Raw genomic sequence first — 19,015 nt, forward strand, 5'->3', positions numbered from 1 at the left:
ATGTTAAAAAAATTCTGCAAAATTATTATGACGCAAGGAATGCCAAAACTGAAAACAGAGAAGAAGAAAAGAGGCTAAAAAAAACTGATGCTTCAGGAATACTGATAAAGTAAATTCTGTATGATACTAATAGCAGACTTATATATGCCAGACAAACTGGCACAAAAACGAAAAAGCTCGAGCCTCCGCATTTATTTTTTTGTTTTCTAAGCCACGCATGATAAACCTGATCTATAATTAAGCTTCGCATGATAAACCTGATCTATAATTAACACCTATTATTCTTTATTTATGTAAAAGTATTTTAGTATGAACTAAATATGTGACGACATGAGGCTGCATTCATTACTAATTTTAAAATGACCTAACTCTCTTGCATGTAGTTTAACATGTTTTTAAGATGTATCCAAGTAATAAATATCACATAAACAAGATGTTATTGTGAGTCACATTTGTAGAAATATCCCTCTACGGATCTAGTTTGTCATAATAATGTGTCTAGACTTACAGATACTCTTCTCTCTGTAGGCGCCGCCATTAAAGCATGCCCAAGATCTTACAGACTACGCCCAGAAATGGGCGGACCACTTGGTGGCCACAAACTCCTTCAACCACAGCCCATGTGACCTCAAAGGTCAAAGGTTAGGGGAAAACATCGCCATGAAGTATGACTCCAGTATGACTGAATATACTGGTAAGTAACAATTGGTTATTTGTTTGTTTTATGTCAAGCAATGTCAAGCAATATATTTTGTGAAACCTAATATTGTTTCACTTTTGATCAGAATTTACATACACAATAATTTTAATGTCACTACCTAATATTTTGTTAAAAAAACAACTAAATATTTTCATTGTTGTATATGAACAGACACCAAATAAATCAGATACCATTAGTCTGTGTCACTTAACTATTGTGGGGGACAAAATATGAAAATTACACCGACACTAATTTTGTATTGACCTCATTAATACCTGAACAACAGACTTGGCAATTGTACTGAAAACGTTTTGTTGTCATGCATCATCAACTAACTTCCTTCCTAAAGTGATATGTTGTCCATATTGGTGACAAACAGGATATGACTGATAATCCCAACCTATACCACTTGTGTTCAACATCGGTTAAATATCCCAACCTATACCACTTGTGTTCAACATCGGTTAAATATCCCAACCTATACCACTTGTGTTCAACATCGGTTAAATAGCATGCATTAGATCACAGTTGTAGTCAGTAACATACAGAGCAGAAATGTATTATGCTTTTTAAATACTAAATGTTTACAGTTGGGCCATCTGCTAAATGCGTGTTATGTGTTATACATTATAAATAATTTGTATGTTAAATGATTCATTAAGATGCGTAACCAGTAAATGAGGCAATTTATAGTGGTTGTTGTCAAGAAGTTCTAGTTCAAGTGAATGTTAATGCAAGATTTAAAATTCCATTAAACACTTCAGTGATTGTTTTATGGTGCTTAATTGGGTCAGGCCAAGATAATTAACTTAAACATTGAACACATAAATGGACTTCAAGGAGAGGAAGTTTATGTTCACACAAGGGTCACAGAGAGGTATACTTTCAATTAACATGACTGTGATGTTTGCACTTGGCTGAGTTTTATGTTATTGATCAAGGCTAAAGTACTCTGACAAAGAATTTAGTAAACATGGGGTACTTGTTTTATTGAAATAGGTAAATACACAAGGCAGTCATTTGTTGTTTCAGGAAAGTGATAACTGTTATGAAAAAATTGCATGACAAACTTGTAGCTTGAAAACATGATTGAAATTAAGTATAGCAAAACAACTATTTAATGTCATATGATTTTTATTATGCCCACTTTTCAAAGCGTGGGGATATTGTATTGATCTCCATCTTTCTGTTTGTCCTTTCGGCCACTATCTCCTCCTACACTATTAGCACTAGAACCTTGAAACTTACACACATGGTAGCAATGACAAAGACATAATTTGTATCTTTACCCTGGGTTAAAAGTTATGGGTAAATAATTGGTAAAAAAAAATCATTTTACTAACAACATGTGGCGCACATGATAATAACTTTTGAGTAAGGGGTCAGATCAAAATTCCAAATAGTGCACTGTCGCACATATGCTCATAGCTACAATGTGTGTAAGTTTCAAGGTTCTAGTGCTAATAGTGTAGGAGGAGATAGTGGCCAACCACGCCCACCCACAACTTTGTTTTGAAATAACTTCTTCATTTATTCACCAATTGACTTCAAATTAATACTGAACATCTCTTATGACAACACAGTCTATCTGGACCATCCATGTCCACATTACCCACCCCGGGGCCCCACCAACATAGGCCTTGTCCACCCAAAATTGCCTTTTAATATAACATCTATTCGGCGTGGGGATATGCGTCGGCCTCTGCCTTGCCATTTTTCTAGTTAGAAGTTGTGTTTATGGGCATAAAGAAATCTTATTGTCTTTTTGCCCATCTGTTTGTCAGGTAGGCTTCTTTCTTGGAGCATAGATCCATTTGTATTGATTAAAATCAAACTATTATAATACTTCTTATGACAATAGATGACAAAGAGAGGAAGGGAATAGTACATGGGCGTCAACATTTACCTGTTAACACGCTAGATGCCACATTTATTGTCCAATCTTCATTAAACATGATCAGAATATTTGGTCTAATAATAATATTTTTGCTGAGTTAAAAAATGGTTCAAGTCTGTTGCAAAATAAGGCTGCCAGGGGGCTGTGAAGGTCCATTATATTGCCTTAGTTCAACCTTGTTCATACTATAGAAGTCACTCTTTTAGTCCAATCTTCATGACACTAGGTCAGGATAGTTGTTTTGATGATACCTGGGCCAAGTTTGAAAACTGTTCCTGTCCACTGAAAAACATGGACATTAAAGGGCAGTGCAGTTGTCTTAATAAGGATATAATGAAACCTTGTTAAAACTCTAGTTGTCACCTTTTCAGTTCAACCATTCTCAGAAAAGTTATGTTCCTTCAAGTGCAAGGTGAGGGCCTTAGCGCCCTTTGCCCTGTTGTTAGTATTAATAGGTTTGAAAGGATGGCAGCCTTTCAGATTGAGTGCATATCACTTGGACCATAACTCTCTCTTCTGTGAAAATAATACTTCAGGAACATTCCTCACCTACAAATATTGATAACAGTTCCTAAGAAAGAAGAGGTATTAATTTCCATAATGGAATTGTTGCCAAAATTAGACCAATTAACTTGTGGTGGTGTATGTTAAAGTTATTAATTGTACACTTGACTTTGAGACCTGTATCCCTCGGAGCAGACTGTTGCCGTGTTTGCAGGTCAGGATTGCACAGATCAGTGGTACAGTGAAGTGGCCAAGCACACATTTGGAGGCAGCAATGGCAGCAGTGGAACAGGTACAGAATCAGCATCTTCATAAATTAAGACACACAATTTACTTATATGTTTTTCATTCGGCATTTTTCAATAATTATATTAACAAATTATGAAGGTAAATTTACAGGAATCATCCTAGAATGAACTTCTTTCAAACAAGAAATATCTTTAAAAAAGATATACGGCGTAAATAGTTTAATGAATGAGATCAAGGATAGCGAATGTCTTTTTCTGTGCAGTTCTTAGCTGCATCACACGCAGTACGGGATGTTACGGGGAGTTTTCGCGGCTTATTTTACATTATAACATATTGCTGGTCATAAACCTATAGATACAAAACAGAAAACCAAAAGAAGAATGGAAGTGAAATTTAAACATATGAGTCAACCGGCCACACGAGAACAAACCTGTTTTAGTGGTATGTCGGGCATTGCTATTTGATTCGATTATTAACAGTATCGAGAATCATCGTGCTCATGCTTAAAGTGATATTATGGGCATTTTGCACTGTTGAATTGAGCTGAAAAGAATTAACAGGTCAAAATAGTTAGTTAAAATGTGGTTACTGATCAATTATCTGCAACTCACCTTGCTACCAGTTGTTTATAAAAATATATTTTATATTCGATATTCTTACGTGACCCACCCAGTCCTGTAAGCCGAAATGATCCGTAAAACAATATTGTGTCTTTGTGTCGTATGAACAAATCTGCACTAAAACTAAATTTAGGTTCAACTCGTAAACGCATGATCAGTTGTCAAACGAAAGTACGGTTAATATTCAAATGCATTATTTTTCTCTTTCTGGTATATTGTTTTAGTATGTTGATGCTGCATTAATTACTATAAGTGTATATGAAGTAGAAACATCAAAAATAATCAACGGTTGCGATAGACACCTATAAACTGTTACATGCTCATAATATCACTTTAGTACATTAGGCAATATGGTGGAATAATTATTGTTAAATTTATTAAAAATAATATTTATCATTGTATTGTTGAAAACACATTAAGAATCTATTATTGACATACCATAATTATATTGCTGAATATCTTCTTTTAACATATTTCTGGTCTAAAAAAAATTCCAGGTAACCTAGTTCACGGATAGCGTCTTTATTATATAACGATTATTTTACTGACCGCGAACTCCGGTGATGACCTGTATATAAACTCTGAATGTCCGCGACTTGACCCGAAACCTCGCGAGTTGAAATGCAATTCTTTAAAGTGAGGCCTCGCTTCCACTGCTCTTTATACTTTTACATGTTAACATGTTGACAGGAATATGGAAGTAAGTACTAAATATGAGAACATAGCCTTTTAAGTATAAACGCTTTTGCGCTGGTAATACTCTGAAAATAAAAGGTGTACGCACAAACTGTATTGATGTCGAGAATTGAGTGTAAAACTGTTCTATCTATTAAGCCTTTTCATTAGAGATAAAATTGTTTCATACAGTTAAACAGTGGTACAAAGACGCGGATATGTTTCCAATGTTCTGGTGGTATACTCAAATCAGCCAATGGAATAAATGAAGTGTATTCATTCGTACCTAGCCGCGGGAAATTTTATTTGAATTTTATTGGACACTTACAAAGGTCAAGTCAGGGTGAAAAGCTGGCTAATGCAGCTTACGCCGAAAAAATTCAATCAATACTGAGACACTTTCTGAAGACTTAAATCCACTTGTTCACAGATTGGCATCTTTGTTTCACAGATTCAACAAGTAAAAAGATGTTATTTACAATTGAGCAAACAAACTTTTGTGACATAGACATATACTACACATATGTGTTTGTAATAAGTGTGCGGTATTGATAAATTATATTAACAAATTTTTTGTAACACTTGTTATATATATATATATATATATATATACAATAAATACATGTGTGACATAGAAATATACTAAACATACATGTTTGATATAGACATATACTATACATACATGTATGACATAGACATATTCTATACATACATGTGTGACATATACTATACATACATGTGTGACAGAAACATAAACTATACATACATGTATGACAAAGACATATTCTATACATACATGTGTGACATAGACATGTACTTTTCATGCATGTGTGACATATAAATATACTATACATACATGTGTGACATAGATATATACTATACATACATGTGTGACATAGACTTATACTTTACATACATGTATGACACAGACATATACTATACATACATGTGTGACACAGACATATGCTATACAAACATGTATGCCATAGACATATACTAAACATACAGGTGTGATATAGACATATACTATACATACATGTGTGATATATACAAATACTATACATTTAAGTGTGATATAGACATAATATATATATATATATATATATGACATCATATACTATACATACATGTGTGATATAGACATATACTATACATACATGTTTGACATATACTATACATACATGTGTGATATAGACATATACTATACATGCATGTGACATAGACATCTACTATACATACATGTTTGACATATACTATACATACATGTGTGGCATAGACATATACTAAACATACATGTATGACATGGACATATTCTATACATACGAGTGTGACAAAGACATATACTATACATACATGTGTGAAAAACATATACTATACATACATGTATGATCAAGACATATTCTATACATACATGTGTGACAAAGACATGTACTTTTCATGCATGTGTGACATAGACATATACTATACATACATGTGTGACATAGACATATACTATACATACATGTATGACATAGACATATACTATACATACATGTATGACATAGACATATATTATACATACATGTGTGACATAGACATATACTATACATACATGTGTGACATAGACATATACTATACACACATGTATGGCATAGACATACACTATACACACATGTATGGCATAGACATACACTATACATACATGTATGACATAGACATATACTATACATACATGTGTGACATAGACATATACTATACATACATGTATGACACAAACATATACTATGCATACATGTGTGACACAGATATATGCTATACATACATGTGTGACATATACATATACTATACATACATGTGATATACATATACTATACATACATGTGACACAGATATATACTATACATCTATGTGACATACATATACTATACATACATGTGACATACATATACTATACATACATGTGATATACATATACTATACATCCATGTGACATACATATACTATACATACATGTGACATACATATACTATACATACATGTGTGATACAGACATATACTAAACATACATGTGTGATATAGACATGTTCTATACATACATGTGTGACATTGACATATGCTACATACATATGTGACTTAGACATATACTAAACATACATGTGTGACAGAAACATATTCTATACATACATGTGGCATAGATATTTACTATACATACATGTGTGATATAGACATATACTCTGCATACATGTGACATAGACATATACTATACATTCATGTGACATAGACATATACTATACATACATGTGTGATAGAACCATATGCTATACATACATGTGTGATATAGACATAAACTATACATACATGTGATATAGACATATACTATACATACATGTGTAATAGAACCATATGCTATACATACATATGTGATATAGACATATACTATACATACATGTGATATAGACATATACTATGCATATATGTGACACAGATATAAACTCTTCATACATGTGTGACATAGACATAAAATATACATACACGTGACATCAACATATACTATACATACATGTGTGACACAGACATATACCATTTTTCATCCAACCTTGATGAAACCAGGTTAGAATGTCTAAAAAATATATACGGGCTGAGTTTGAATCTGGGTCATATGCGTCCAAACACAAGGTCACCAGGTCAAATCCGAAACCCAACTTTTTTACCATCTAGCGGCCAAAATAATGACCCAATCTATGAATCTTGTTTGAATGTTTATCTTTACAATATCAAGGCTAAGAAAAAAAATTGGGTCATTTTTATGCCCCTCGATCGAATGATCTGGGGTATATTGTTTTTGGCCTGTCTGTCTGTTTGTCATTGTATGTGTGTCCCAAAACTTTTACCTTGATCATAACTTTTGCAATATTGAAGATAACAACTTGATATTTTGCATGCATGTGTATCTCATGGAGCTGCATATTTTGAGTGGTGAAAGGTCAATGCCAAGGTCATCCTTCAAGGTCAAACATCAAATATATGGCTTCAAAGCGGCGCAGTAGGGGGCATTGTGTTTAACAAACACAGCTCTTGTTGTATAAAAACTTGAGCACCAGGTCAAATCTTAGAAAAAACTTGTAACCTTTCAAGACGCCACTTTTGATGACGCACAATCAAAATGTTTATGTGGACAATATCTAGCCCGAGTTTGATTCTGGATCAAGTGTGTCCAAAATCTATTTCACAAGGTAAAATCTTAGAACGACCTTGTTCCCACTCTTGAGGCAACATTTTTTACTCAATCTTAATGAAACTTTGTCCGAATGTATTTCGACAATATCAAGGCCGAGTTTGACTTTGCGCCACATTTATGCCTCAGTCTTGATGAAACTTGGTCAGAAGGTTTATTTTGACAATATGAAGGCCATATTAGAATCTCGGTCAAGTTGGGTAAAAAAATAGATCACAAGGTCATGTCTTCAACAATTCATGTCCCTGTACTCGGTTTAGTGCTTTAGGGCCATAAGGCCCTCTTATATCTTATTAACATAACCTCTCTTCTCATTTTTAAGTTAAGGTTAATATCTGAGACAAATAACGCATATTCTCGACACAATCCCTTGTTTTCAAGAGCACCACTTAGCATCACAAACTATTTTGCAGGCCATTTCTCCCAAGTTGTGTGGAAAGGCAGCAAGGAGGTGGGCGTGGGGAAGGCCCAGGACAAGAGTGGCAAGTACATCGTGGTGGCCAGCTACCGTCCAGCCGGCAACATGATGGGCGACTATGCAGAGAACGTGCTGCCACCCCGGGACGGCAAGATCAGGCTGCCAGTACAGAAAGGTCAAACACAACTCTTATATATAGGAACTGTTTCATTACCTGCAACTGAGCAGTGTATAAAAAAACCATTTTGAACACAATAGCAGTCTTAAGCAGAAATGGTATGATTATGTTATACCAGTCAATTCCACTATTGTATTTAAATTTGAGTTGCTAATTCACTCTAATTACTGAATGTGTGTTGTCTATGTACACCAAGTTTCTAACATGCTGTTTCAGACAAGGAAGCAAAGCCATTCAGTGGCCGGTTCGAGGAGGGACGCAGGGGGGGAGGGGAGCAGGGGGCCACCGGGGGCACAGAGAAGAAGACTGTGAAAACAACCACCAGGACGGAGGGTACTTGATTTTATTTCAAATTTTTACTTATAACAGAGTATTTATTTATATCACAATGTTGTAAAGAACAGATAATGTTGGAGACCTGTCAGTTCGAATTAATTGTGCTTAAGTTTAGTTGCAGAAATGGACACCTTACTCAAGCAGAAACTTTTTTTTATAAAAAATTGCACTGTTGCTGCATGGACATTTACAAATATTAGTAGTAAAGCTATTATTATTATTGAAGATAAGTCATTATTGTTAGATTTCAATGACCTTATGTTGTTAACATTTGCTTAATCTTATGATCTACATATTGTATAGAAATACTGGGGCATTTTGTACAGTCTACCTTAATAAACTTACATAGAGTTGCAAATGCTTAAATATGCTGATGGGCAAAAAATATATTTGTACACTTATAAACTGTTCAACAAAACAATGCCCTTCATGCCAATGTTTAAAGCAAAAATGCATTCAATTGAAACCAAATATAATACTCCGTTAAATTTGATCATCAGATGCTTTTGCAATTTAGAAACAAAGGGAGACAATAATTTATCTGTCTGTTATTAAACAAAAACAGTGAAATAAATTACTCTCTCTTGGAATATTGATATTTCAACATCAATAATTTTAAAATAAATAACTTGATTATTGTCTGTTTTTCTATTTAAACTGATGATTGTAAAATTGGTCATGCAATTATAGTTAACAATGAAAAGGGAGATACATGTAGCCTGCACCTCATTTCATGTGTATAGGTGGGGTAACCAAGACCATTGTGGAGGAGACGGTCATCAAGCCAGATGGTTCAAAGGTCACCACCACAAGGGAGACAACAACAACAGCAGGATCAACATCTTTTAAAGTACTCTCATATTCCTATTGCTGGGCATTGATAATTTAATCTGATTGATTATCAGGAACTATATTCACAGATACTCTGAACACAAAGGGCTCAACTTTAAAGTGGCATTTCCATTCAACTAAAAATAAAAATATACTAACTTGTTATTATTGACCTTTAAAATGGTATTTGTGTTATATAAAACCTTGTTATTCAACCATGAACATTTGCATCTGCCTATAAAATCATGTAGGAATTGAGATATGTTTGTTAAAATTAGTAATTACATACTGCCAGTTTATCAAGAACTTACTGGGAACTGCAAAGCCATGGGTGGATTGAAGATCAAGGTCACTGTAATTGTAGATAAATGTGTTTTGTCTTCAGTAACTCGAGAAGGAAGAGTCATTTATACTTAGATTCCTTGTAACTTTTCTGCCAATTGAAATGTTTATGGGGTCGGTCACCGATGTTCAAAAACAATCTCCATAACTAGATATGTATCGATGTTCATAGTGTCTTCACTCAGAAAGTGTTGAACTGGAAACAATCAGCATGTAGTCACACTATAACAATAAGGGAGTATGCAGTTAATTTGAGAAATAAAAAACATGAAAAATATTTGGGATTATGTACAGTATCACGTGAAAACAATATTTCAAATACAAAATTAATTTTTTGGGTGAACATGGAATGTTTTGATAGATCTTACATGTTTATTCCAAAAAGAAAGGCTTATGGTCAATATCTTGTCCACTCATCTTTCCATTGTTCATTCTGTCAATGGTCAATATCTTGTCCACTCATCTTTCCGTTGTTCATTCTGTCATTTTGTCCCACTTATTTTGCAGAGCTTGACTCTGGATGTAATAAAGAAATTCAAATGAAACTTCTAATACTTACAGTATAGAGCTTTTGTCAGGATTTACAGAGCTTTAAGTCATTTTTCTTGTGAAGAGAAAACTCTTTCAGTATTGAAATTATTTGAAAGAAATTTTGCACATTGATATGGCATTTAGAGGAAGAGTTGGGTAAAAGAAATTAAACTTTCTTCAAGATTTTAGGAGTAATTGCCCTTTACTGACTTTTTGCATGCATATGAATGTTCTAGTCTGTATGATATATGCATGTTGATGGACTGGCCTTAATGACCAATACATGTTGTTAGACTGGCCTATATCACCTAAGTATGATGATGGACTACCCTTTATTACCTATGCATGATGATTGCCTGGCCTTTATGACCTATGCATGATGATGGACTGGCGTTTATGACCTATGCATGATGATGGACTGCACTTTATGACCTATACATATTGATGGTCTGGTCTTTATTATCTATGCATATTGATGGACTGGCCTTTATGACCTATACATAATGATGGACTGACCTTTATGGCCAATGCATGTTCATGGACTGGCCTATATCCCCTATGCATGATGATGGACTTGCCTATATTGTATGTTTCCACTGCATGTCTATCTTTCGCAGCATGTACTCATGTGTATCTGCCTCTGTACTTTGTTTGCAGGGTGACACCAGTGTGGCCACCCTCAGTCTGCATGATGACAAGGTAAACTGAACATGTATACTGGCTGCATGTTACCATGGATACCCACAACATCAACACAGTCTCTTCTCTTTTCACACATTTAATAACCTGACACAGTCCTTTATGCAGAAATGTATCACAAATCTGCAGTGATTATTAAAGTATTAAATTTATATTTTAGTATTACCAAATGTAAATCAAGAACTAAATACAAAAAATAATCTTTATGCTATAGTCTATTACATAATTATTTTTTGAAACATGATGCATTCCAATAATTCTGACTTTTGATAAACAATTGCTCCAGGAAAGAAAGCATGCTTAATTGCGTGGAAGAATATCATTGCGATGGTTGTATTTGTTATAAATAGATCGGTAATCGTTTAATAGTGTTTTTGTATTCAAATTGATGTTTGTTTATATGAACCAATATAGAAAAAAATTCTACAAAACAAACACAAAAATGTATAAGAGTGGAAGAGGTTTATGACCAAATTCTGTTTTTGTCGCAAGATGTGAACAAAAGAATTCAAAAAATAATTAATCATAAGAGAGAAATATTTGCTTAAATAAGTAATACCAATAACAGACATCAATGAAAAACCCACACAGCATGTAATTTGAAATATACTAAATATGTTGTCTAGCCACGCCTTAGATAGACAAACATCTCGGTATGTTACACATCCCTTCACACACAGTATACATACCTTGGCTCTTATGATTAATAAAAATATTACCTGTTCAGTAGAGCAGATCGGTTTTAAACGTTGTATACCATTCTTTTGCACTTATGTGGGAATAATGTGACTTGATGTGAATGACCTTTTTATTATAAAGTAAAATCAAATGTGACTTTTTATGCCCCCCTACGAAGAAGAGGGGGTAAATTGCTTTGCACATGTCGGTCGGTCTGTCGGTCTGGTGGTTTCCGGATGATAACTCAAGAACGCTTGGGCCTAGGATAATGAAACTTCATAGGTACATTGATCATGACTCGCAGATGACCCCTATTGATTTTGAGGTCAAAGGTCAAGGTCACGGTGACCCGAAATAGTAAAATGGTTTCCGGATGATAACTAAAGAACACTTATGCCTAGGATCATGAAACTTGATAGGTAGATTGATCATGACTTGCAGATGACCCCTATTGATTTTCAGGTCACTAGGTCATAGGTCAAGGTCACAGTGACCTGAAATAGTAAAATGGTTTCCGGATGATAACTCAAGAGCGCTTATGCCTAGGATCATGAAACTTGATAGGTAGATTTATCATGACTCGCAGTTGACTCCTATTGATTTTCAGGTCACTATATCAAAGGTCAAGGTCACGGTGACCTGAAATAGTAAAATGGTTATCGGATGATAACTCAAGAACGCTAATGGCTACGATCATGAAACTTCATAGGTACATTGATCATGATTCGCAGATGACTCCTATTGATTTTCAGGTCACTAGGTCAAAGGTCAAGGTCATGGTGACCCGAAATAGTAAAATGGTTTCCGGATGATAACTCAAGAACACTTATGCCTAGGATCATAGGTACATTGATCATGACTCGCAGATGACCCCTATCGATTTTGAGGTCGCTAGGTCAAAGGTCAAGTTTACGGTGACCCGAAATAGTAAAATGGTTTCCGGATGATAACTGAAGAACGCTTATTCCTAGGATCATGAAACTTGATAGGTAGATTGATCATGACTCGCAGATGACCCCTATTGATTTTCAGGTCACTAGGTCAAAGGTCAAGTTCACGGTGACCCGAAATAGTAAAATGGTTTCCGGATGATAACTCAAGAACGCTTATGCCTAGGATCATGAAACTTCATAGGTACATTGATCATGACTCGCAAATGACCCCTATAGATTTTGAGGTCACTAGGTCAAAGGTCAAGTTTACGGTGACCCGAAATAGTAAAATGGTATCCGGATGATAACTGAAGAACGCTTATTCCTAGGATCATGAAACTTGATAGGTAGATTGATCATGACTCGCAGATGACCCCTATTGATTTTCAGGTCAAAGGTCAAGGTCACGGTGACCCGAAATAGTAAAATGGTTTTTGGATGATAACTCAAGAACGCTTATGGCTAGGATCATGAAACTTCATAGGTACATTGATCATGACTGGCAGATGACCCCTATTGATTTTCTAGGTCACTAGGTCAAAGGTCAAGGTCACAGTGACAAAAAACATATTCACACAATGGCTGTCACTACAACGGAGAGCCCATATGGGGGGCATGCATGTTTTACAAACAGCCCTTGTTAAAATTGAGCCTTGTCCTGGGAAAAAAGGTCTTAATGCATGTGCGTAAAGTGAAGTTTCAGATTAGCCTGTACAGTCCGCACAGGCTAATAAAGGAAGATACTTACAGCCTAAACTGTATTTTCGCAAAGAAGATACTAACTCTAAGCAAAAAAGTGCAATAAAAGCGGAAAGTATTGTCCCTGATAAGCCTGTGCAGACAAACATTCAGTAAGACCCATTTTCACAGAACGAGACTAAAATAAAAGATGGAGGTAAAGTTTTACATGACATGACTGAAAGAGCACATCTAGACTCCCCCACTGTATTATAGAGTACAAAGGATGGCAAGAGTAAGCAGGGCCACTCCAGCTCCTCGGATGAAGACACCAAGAAGAAACCCCAGAAGATGAGTGACTTTATTGATGAGGCTGTCAAAGTGCACAATGACCTCAGGTACATACCTTATACGTCTTTGATTGTCGAACGTGCTCATGTGTCAAACGTGTATAATCAGCCAGTTCTTAAAATGTGCATACCTTTATGTGATTACTGTCACTTATAATAGATCTTTATTAATGGAATGTGTTTCTACTCCATTGTTGAACTGACTTATAATAGATCTTTATTAATGGAATGTTTTTCCACTCCATTGTTGAACTGATCTTTTATATATATTTAAGTACCACACCTAGTCATGAAGTGCTCAAGGTGAGCATAGTTACCACTCTAGATTCCACATTTTTCATCAAATCTTGATGAAAGTTTGTCAAAAGGTTTATCTAGACAATATCTTTGCCAGATTTGAATCTGTTTAAAGTGAGTAAAAAACTAGGTCACCAAGTTAAATGTTAGTAAAACCTTGTCATTGTCTACATCTAGCGCCTTTCTTCTCTAGAGGTCACATTTTTTTTTCTTGATGAAATTTGGTCAGAATGTTTATCTTGTCAATATCTACGCGATATTCAAATCTGGTTTAAGTTTGATCAACAACATTGTCATAAAGTAAAATCTTATAAAAAAAATAACCTGTTACCATTTTAGTGGCCACATTTATGACTCATTCTTGATAGATAAGGATCCGAAGATTAATCTTGACAATATCTAAGTCATGTTTAAATCTAGGTCAAAATTGGCAGGAAACATGGTCACCAAGTCCACTTCTAGAAAAAAAGTTTCCACTCTAGATGCCACATTTATGACTTGTTCTTCATAAAACTTGGTCAGAATGTTTATTTTGACTATAACTATGGCAAGTTTGAATTTGGGCAACGTGGGATAAAAAATTTAGTCACCAGATAAGCTTTATCTTCAAAACATTTCAGTCATGGATTAATTGATCTGTAGCTGCATTTGATATGTAACAAAAGGACTGTTTGTCAAGTGAGCAATAAAGCGACATCATGGCCCTCTAGGTACATTGTACATTGTATAATGTTTCCTCAAGGCTCAAGCATATATTGTATTGACAATAATTATGTAGGGCCAAGCACGGAACAGGAAAACTGAAGCATGCCAAAGATTTGTCAGCATTTGCTCAAAAGTGGGCGGAGCACCTTGCGTCCAAAGATCTGTTTGAGCACAGCGACTGCATGCTGGATGGAGAAAGGCTTGGTGAGAATGTCTGCTGCAAATGGTCCTCGGCAGGGGCCGACTACACAGGTGAGCGTTCCTCTTACTAACGGTGCACATCGTCATTTTGTGTGAAATATGCTACATTGTTTCAGTATTTAAAGTTTTTGGACATATTTCAACTTGTAATAGTATGAAGTAAGGCACATCAGTTCTAACTCAGTTACTCATTCTGTGTGTTTAGGTCGTGAGGCATGTGAGCAGTGGTACAGTGAGATCAGCAAGCATGACTTCAGCTCGGAACCCCGATCACTGGGCTCGGGTAAGTAACCAACATCCACCAGAGGACGATATGAAGTAATACTTCCCAGTAAGTAACCAGCATCCACCAGAGGACGATATGAAGTAATACTTCCCAAGCTTGTAATGTTCCTTTTTTATTAAAATCAGGTGGGTAGTTGTAGTTGATTAGGTGTGTAGTTGATTAGGTGTGTTTAATTGTAGTTGACTATGTGTGTAGTTGTAGTTGATTATGTGTGTAGTTGCAGTTGATTAGGTGTGTAGTTGCAGTTGATTAGGTGTGTAGTTGATTAGGTGTGTAGTTGTAGTTGATTAGGTATGTAGTTGATTATGTGTGTATGTGTAGTTGATTAGGTGTGAAGTTGTAGTTGATTAGGTGTGTAGTTGTAGTTGATTAGATATGAAGTTGTAGTTGATTAGGTGTTATTGTAGTTGATTAGGTGTGTAGTTGTTGTTGATTAGGTGTGTAGTTGCAGTTGATTGTGTTGGTAGTTGATTAGGTGTGTGGTTGTAGTTCATTAGGTATGTAGTTGTAGTTGATTATGTGTAGTTGTAGTTGATTATGTGTGTAGTTGTAGTTGATAATGTGTGTAGATGTAGTTGATAAGGTTATGGAGTTGATTAGGTATGTAGTTGTAGTTGATTATGTGTGTAGTTGCAGTTGATTGTGTGTGCAGTTGTAGTTGATTAGGTTGTAGTTGATTAGGTATGTAGTTGTAGTTGATTATGTGTAGTTGTAGTTGATAAGGTATGTAGTTGTACTTGATTATGTGTAGTTGTAGTTGATTAGGTATGTAGTTGTAGTTGATTATGTGTAGTTGTAGTTGATTAGGTGTGTAGTTGTAGTTGATTAGGCGTGTAGTTGCAGTTTATTGTGTTTGTAGTTGTAGTTGATTAGGTTGTAGTTGATTAGGTATGTAGTTGTAGTTGATTAGGTGTGTAGTTGTAGTTGATTAGGTGTGTAGTTGTAGTTGATAAGATGTGTGTAGATGTAGTTGATTAGGTATGTAGTTGCAGTTAATTAGGTGTGTTGTTGTAGTTGATAATGTGTGTAGTTGCAGTTAATTAGGTATGTAGTTGTAGTTGATTATGTGTGTAGTTGTAGTTGATTAGGTGTGTAGTTGTAGTTGATAAGATGTGTAGTTGTAGTTGATTAGGTGTGTGAAGTTGTAGTTGATTAGGTATGTAGTTGTAGTTGATCAGGTATATGGTTGTAGTTGATTAGGTGTGTAGTTGTAGTTAGGTCTTAACCTGAATGCTCTTGGTATTTTGTATTTGACTTTTCACAGAAAAGGCAAGCTATTCTCATGGTCCAAAGTCGGCATCCAAGCTAGTTTAAAAATATCTTCTAGTTTCTTAGGAATAACTGACAGGACGTAATTCAGTCCTCAAGTATTTAAAATGAGTTGATCAGCCAAGTTTGGTAATTCAAGTATGAAATTTGAGGAAGTATAAGGGATGCACTACAAATTTCCAAATATACTTTACAGTGTATGCAGGTAACGTTTTTAGTTAAATTATTTTCTCTGGAATTGCTTGAGGTAAAATAAAAAAGTACCCCTTATTCCCTTTATCAATGGATTTCCAAATTTAGTAACAGGTATTTGCTGTGCAAAAAGTAAAGAACACATAAGGACCAAAATTGTCCGTTACTTAATAAACAAGATTTCTTTAGATCCAATTAACATTAGAATGTGAATGCTGCCGTTTGTGACGCAGCTTTGTCCACAAGATCCGAAATACTGAAATCCATCTAATTACAAAATCCCAGGAAATGTATAGTTAACTTATTAGACTTAACAATGTTAAGTTATTTAATATGGTAAAAAAATGGAATATATGAAGTTTTAAAATGAATCCTTTAATTATTTTGAACATGTTAATATAGTATTCTTTGATAACCTGGATTTCGATATTTGTCTTCTGTATTTAAGCTAGGTAGCTTACAAGCAAACCTATGTCTGGTTTGCACTTCGTGCCATTGAGGTTAAGGTCGTCTTTTACTAAAAATAGATGAAAGATTCCCCTCATAATTTGAGTTTGGATGGAGTTATTGTGCTGTTATTTTGTTTGTAGGCAACTTTAGTGCACCTTAAATAGGCTCCGAGGTGAGCCAATGAAAACCATATTTTCCCAAGGTTGTGTTATTCAAGGTACAGCTAGACTGTTGCGACTCCCTGCCAAATAAAACCAAAACATAGAAATTAGACCTGTCATGCTATTCTCACATTGTAAAAAAGCTACAGTTATTGTACTTGTATTTTCTATTTATTATTTATTTTCAGGTCATTTCACCCAAATGGTATGGAAGGGATCAAAGGAAATGGGAATTGGCAAGGCAAAAACCTCTAAAGGAAAGTGCATTGTTGTTGCCAACTACCGACCTGCCGGCAATATTGTTGGCCATTTTGTTGAAAATGTTCCACCATTGAAGAAGTAGACAATCTACTTTTTTCTTTTGAATAAGATTTTTTAGACGTTTTTGTTTTTATTTCTTTCTATTCAGCTTTCTCTCTATATATACATTGTTTGTAATTCGTATATAAATAAAACCTTGTTTACCATATAAATTCCATTTTGATTGAATGATCTGTTTAATTGTATGCAGCAATTGATTTGAAACAAATATTTATGTTTGATATCATAATTTTCATTTCCAGGATTTAACATTTAACAATGATTTATAATCATTTTATGAGGCTTTTTTTATTGACATGCATGTCTCAATTGTTATGTTATGAGAGTTATTGTCATATTCTTGTTGATGTAACAACGTTTTTATTGTTTTTTCTTTGAATTAACTGTATTCTTACTGAAGCTTTTAATAATAATATACGAGTTGTTATAATATACAAGTGTAACAGTAAATGATTGAAGTTTATAAAGACTTGTGTATAAAGAACTCCGCAGGTTATACTGAAAATCCATCGTGCAGTAAAATGCAATTAGATAAAACGCACGTCGTGCGGTAAAGAACACTGGTCTTTTTTACCGCATCTTTACCACACGACGTGCATCCAGTCTCATTTCCAGTGTTCTTTACTGCACAACGTGCGTTTTATCTAATTGCATTAGTCTATGGGCTGTACTATGCGTTACTGTGGATATACAGCTGGTTATTCTCTTACTGTTCTAATGAGGCCAAACTGAAGTTATGAGGAAAACTATTAGTTTGGAAAAATACTCTATCACAGCTGTCGCTTTTTTATCCGATTTCTTACGTATCAAACAGATTTTGTTCGGGTGTAAAACAATTTCGCCGACAATTTTATCCGTCATACTCTAGGAACCTATATGCAGCAACCAATGATTTCAATCATTTTTAGCTCGGCGTTTTCGGAGAAAACCCGAGGTATTGTCATAGCCAGCTCGTCGTTCGACGTCCGCCGTCTAACGTCCGCCGTCCGAGTCGTGCTTAAACCTTAACATTGGCTCTAAAATCAAAGTGCTTCCACCTACAACTTTGAAACTTCATACGTAGATGCACCTTGATGAGTTCTACACGCCACACCCATTTTGGGGTCACTTGGTCAAAGGTCAAGATCACTGTGACCTCTAAAAAATAATTCTGACAAGCTTTCATTTATTAAAAACTGCACCGTAGCCGAGCTTGGCACCCGTTATGCGGTGCTCTTGTTCAATGAGTTATTGCCCTTCGATATAAGTATTTCATTTTAATACCCTCCTGGAATGAGAGGCATTAAGTATTGCACATGTCG

The 19,015-nt window shown here is 35.0% G+C and overlaps 1 protein-coding gene across 3 annotated transcripts in view; it reads left to right on the forward strand.

Moving 5' to 3' along the window:
* Positions 1–18,181, forward strand: part of LOC127838325 (uncharacterized) — a 74,577-nt gene extending 56,396 nt beyond the window's left edge. For 2 of the 3 annotated variants that reach the window (XM_052366020.1, XM_052366022.1), the window contains 10 exons: positions 529–694; positions 3,316–3,393; positions 8,273–8,452; positions 8,672–8,788; positions 9,535–9,641; positions 11,153–11,194; positions 13,759–13,880; positions 14,908–15,086; positions 15,241–15,318; positions 17,582–18,181. In XM_052366020.1, the coding sequence (XP_052221980.1) occupies positions 529–694; positions 3,316–3,393; positions 8,273–8,452; positions 8,672–8,788; positions 9,535–9,641; positions 11,153–11,194; positions 13,759–13,880; positions 14,908–15,086; positions 15,241–15,318; positions 17,582–17,736 (1,224 nt within the window). In that variant the 3' untranslated portion in view covers positions 17,737–18,181. The remainder of the gene's footprint in view (positions 1–528; positions 695–3,315; positions 3,394–8,272; positions 8,453–8,671; positions 8,789–9,534; positions 9,642–11,152; positions 11,195–13,758; positions 13,881–14,907; positions 15,087–15,240; positions 15,319–17,581) is intronic. The other variant, XM_052366021.1, reaches the window with a different exon arrangement.
* Positions 18,182–19,015: the final 834 nt, after the last annotated feature.

Source organism: Dreissena polymorpha, chromosome 7 (genome assembly GCF_020536995.1).
Source record: "Dreissena polymorpha isolate Duluth1 chromosome 7, UMN_Dpol_1.0, whole genome shotgun sequence".
Lineage (NCBI taxonomy): Eukaryota > Metazoa > Mollusca > Bivalvia > Myida > Dreissenidae > Dreissena > Dreissena polymorpha.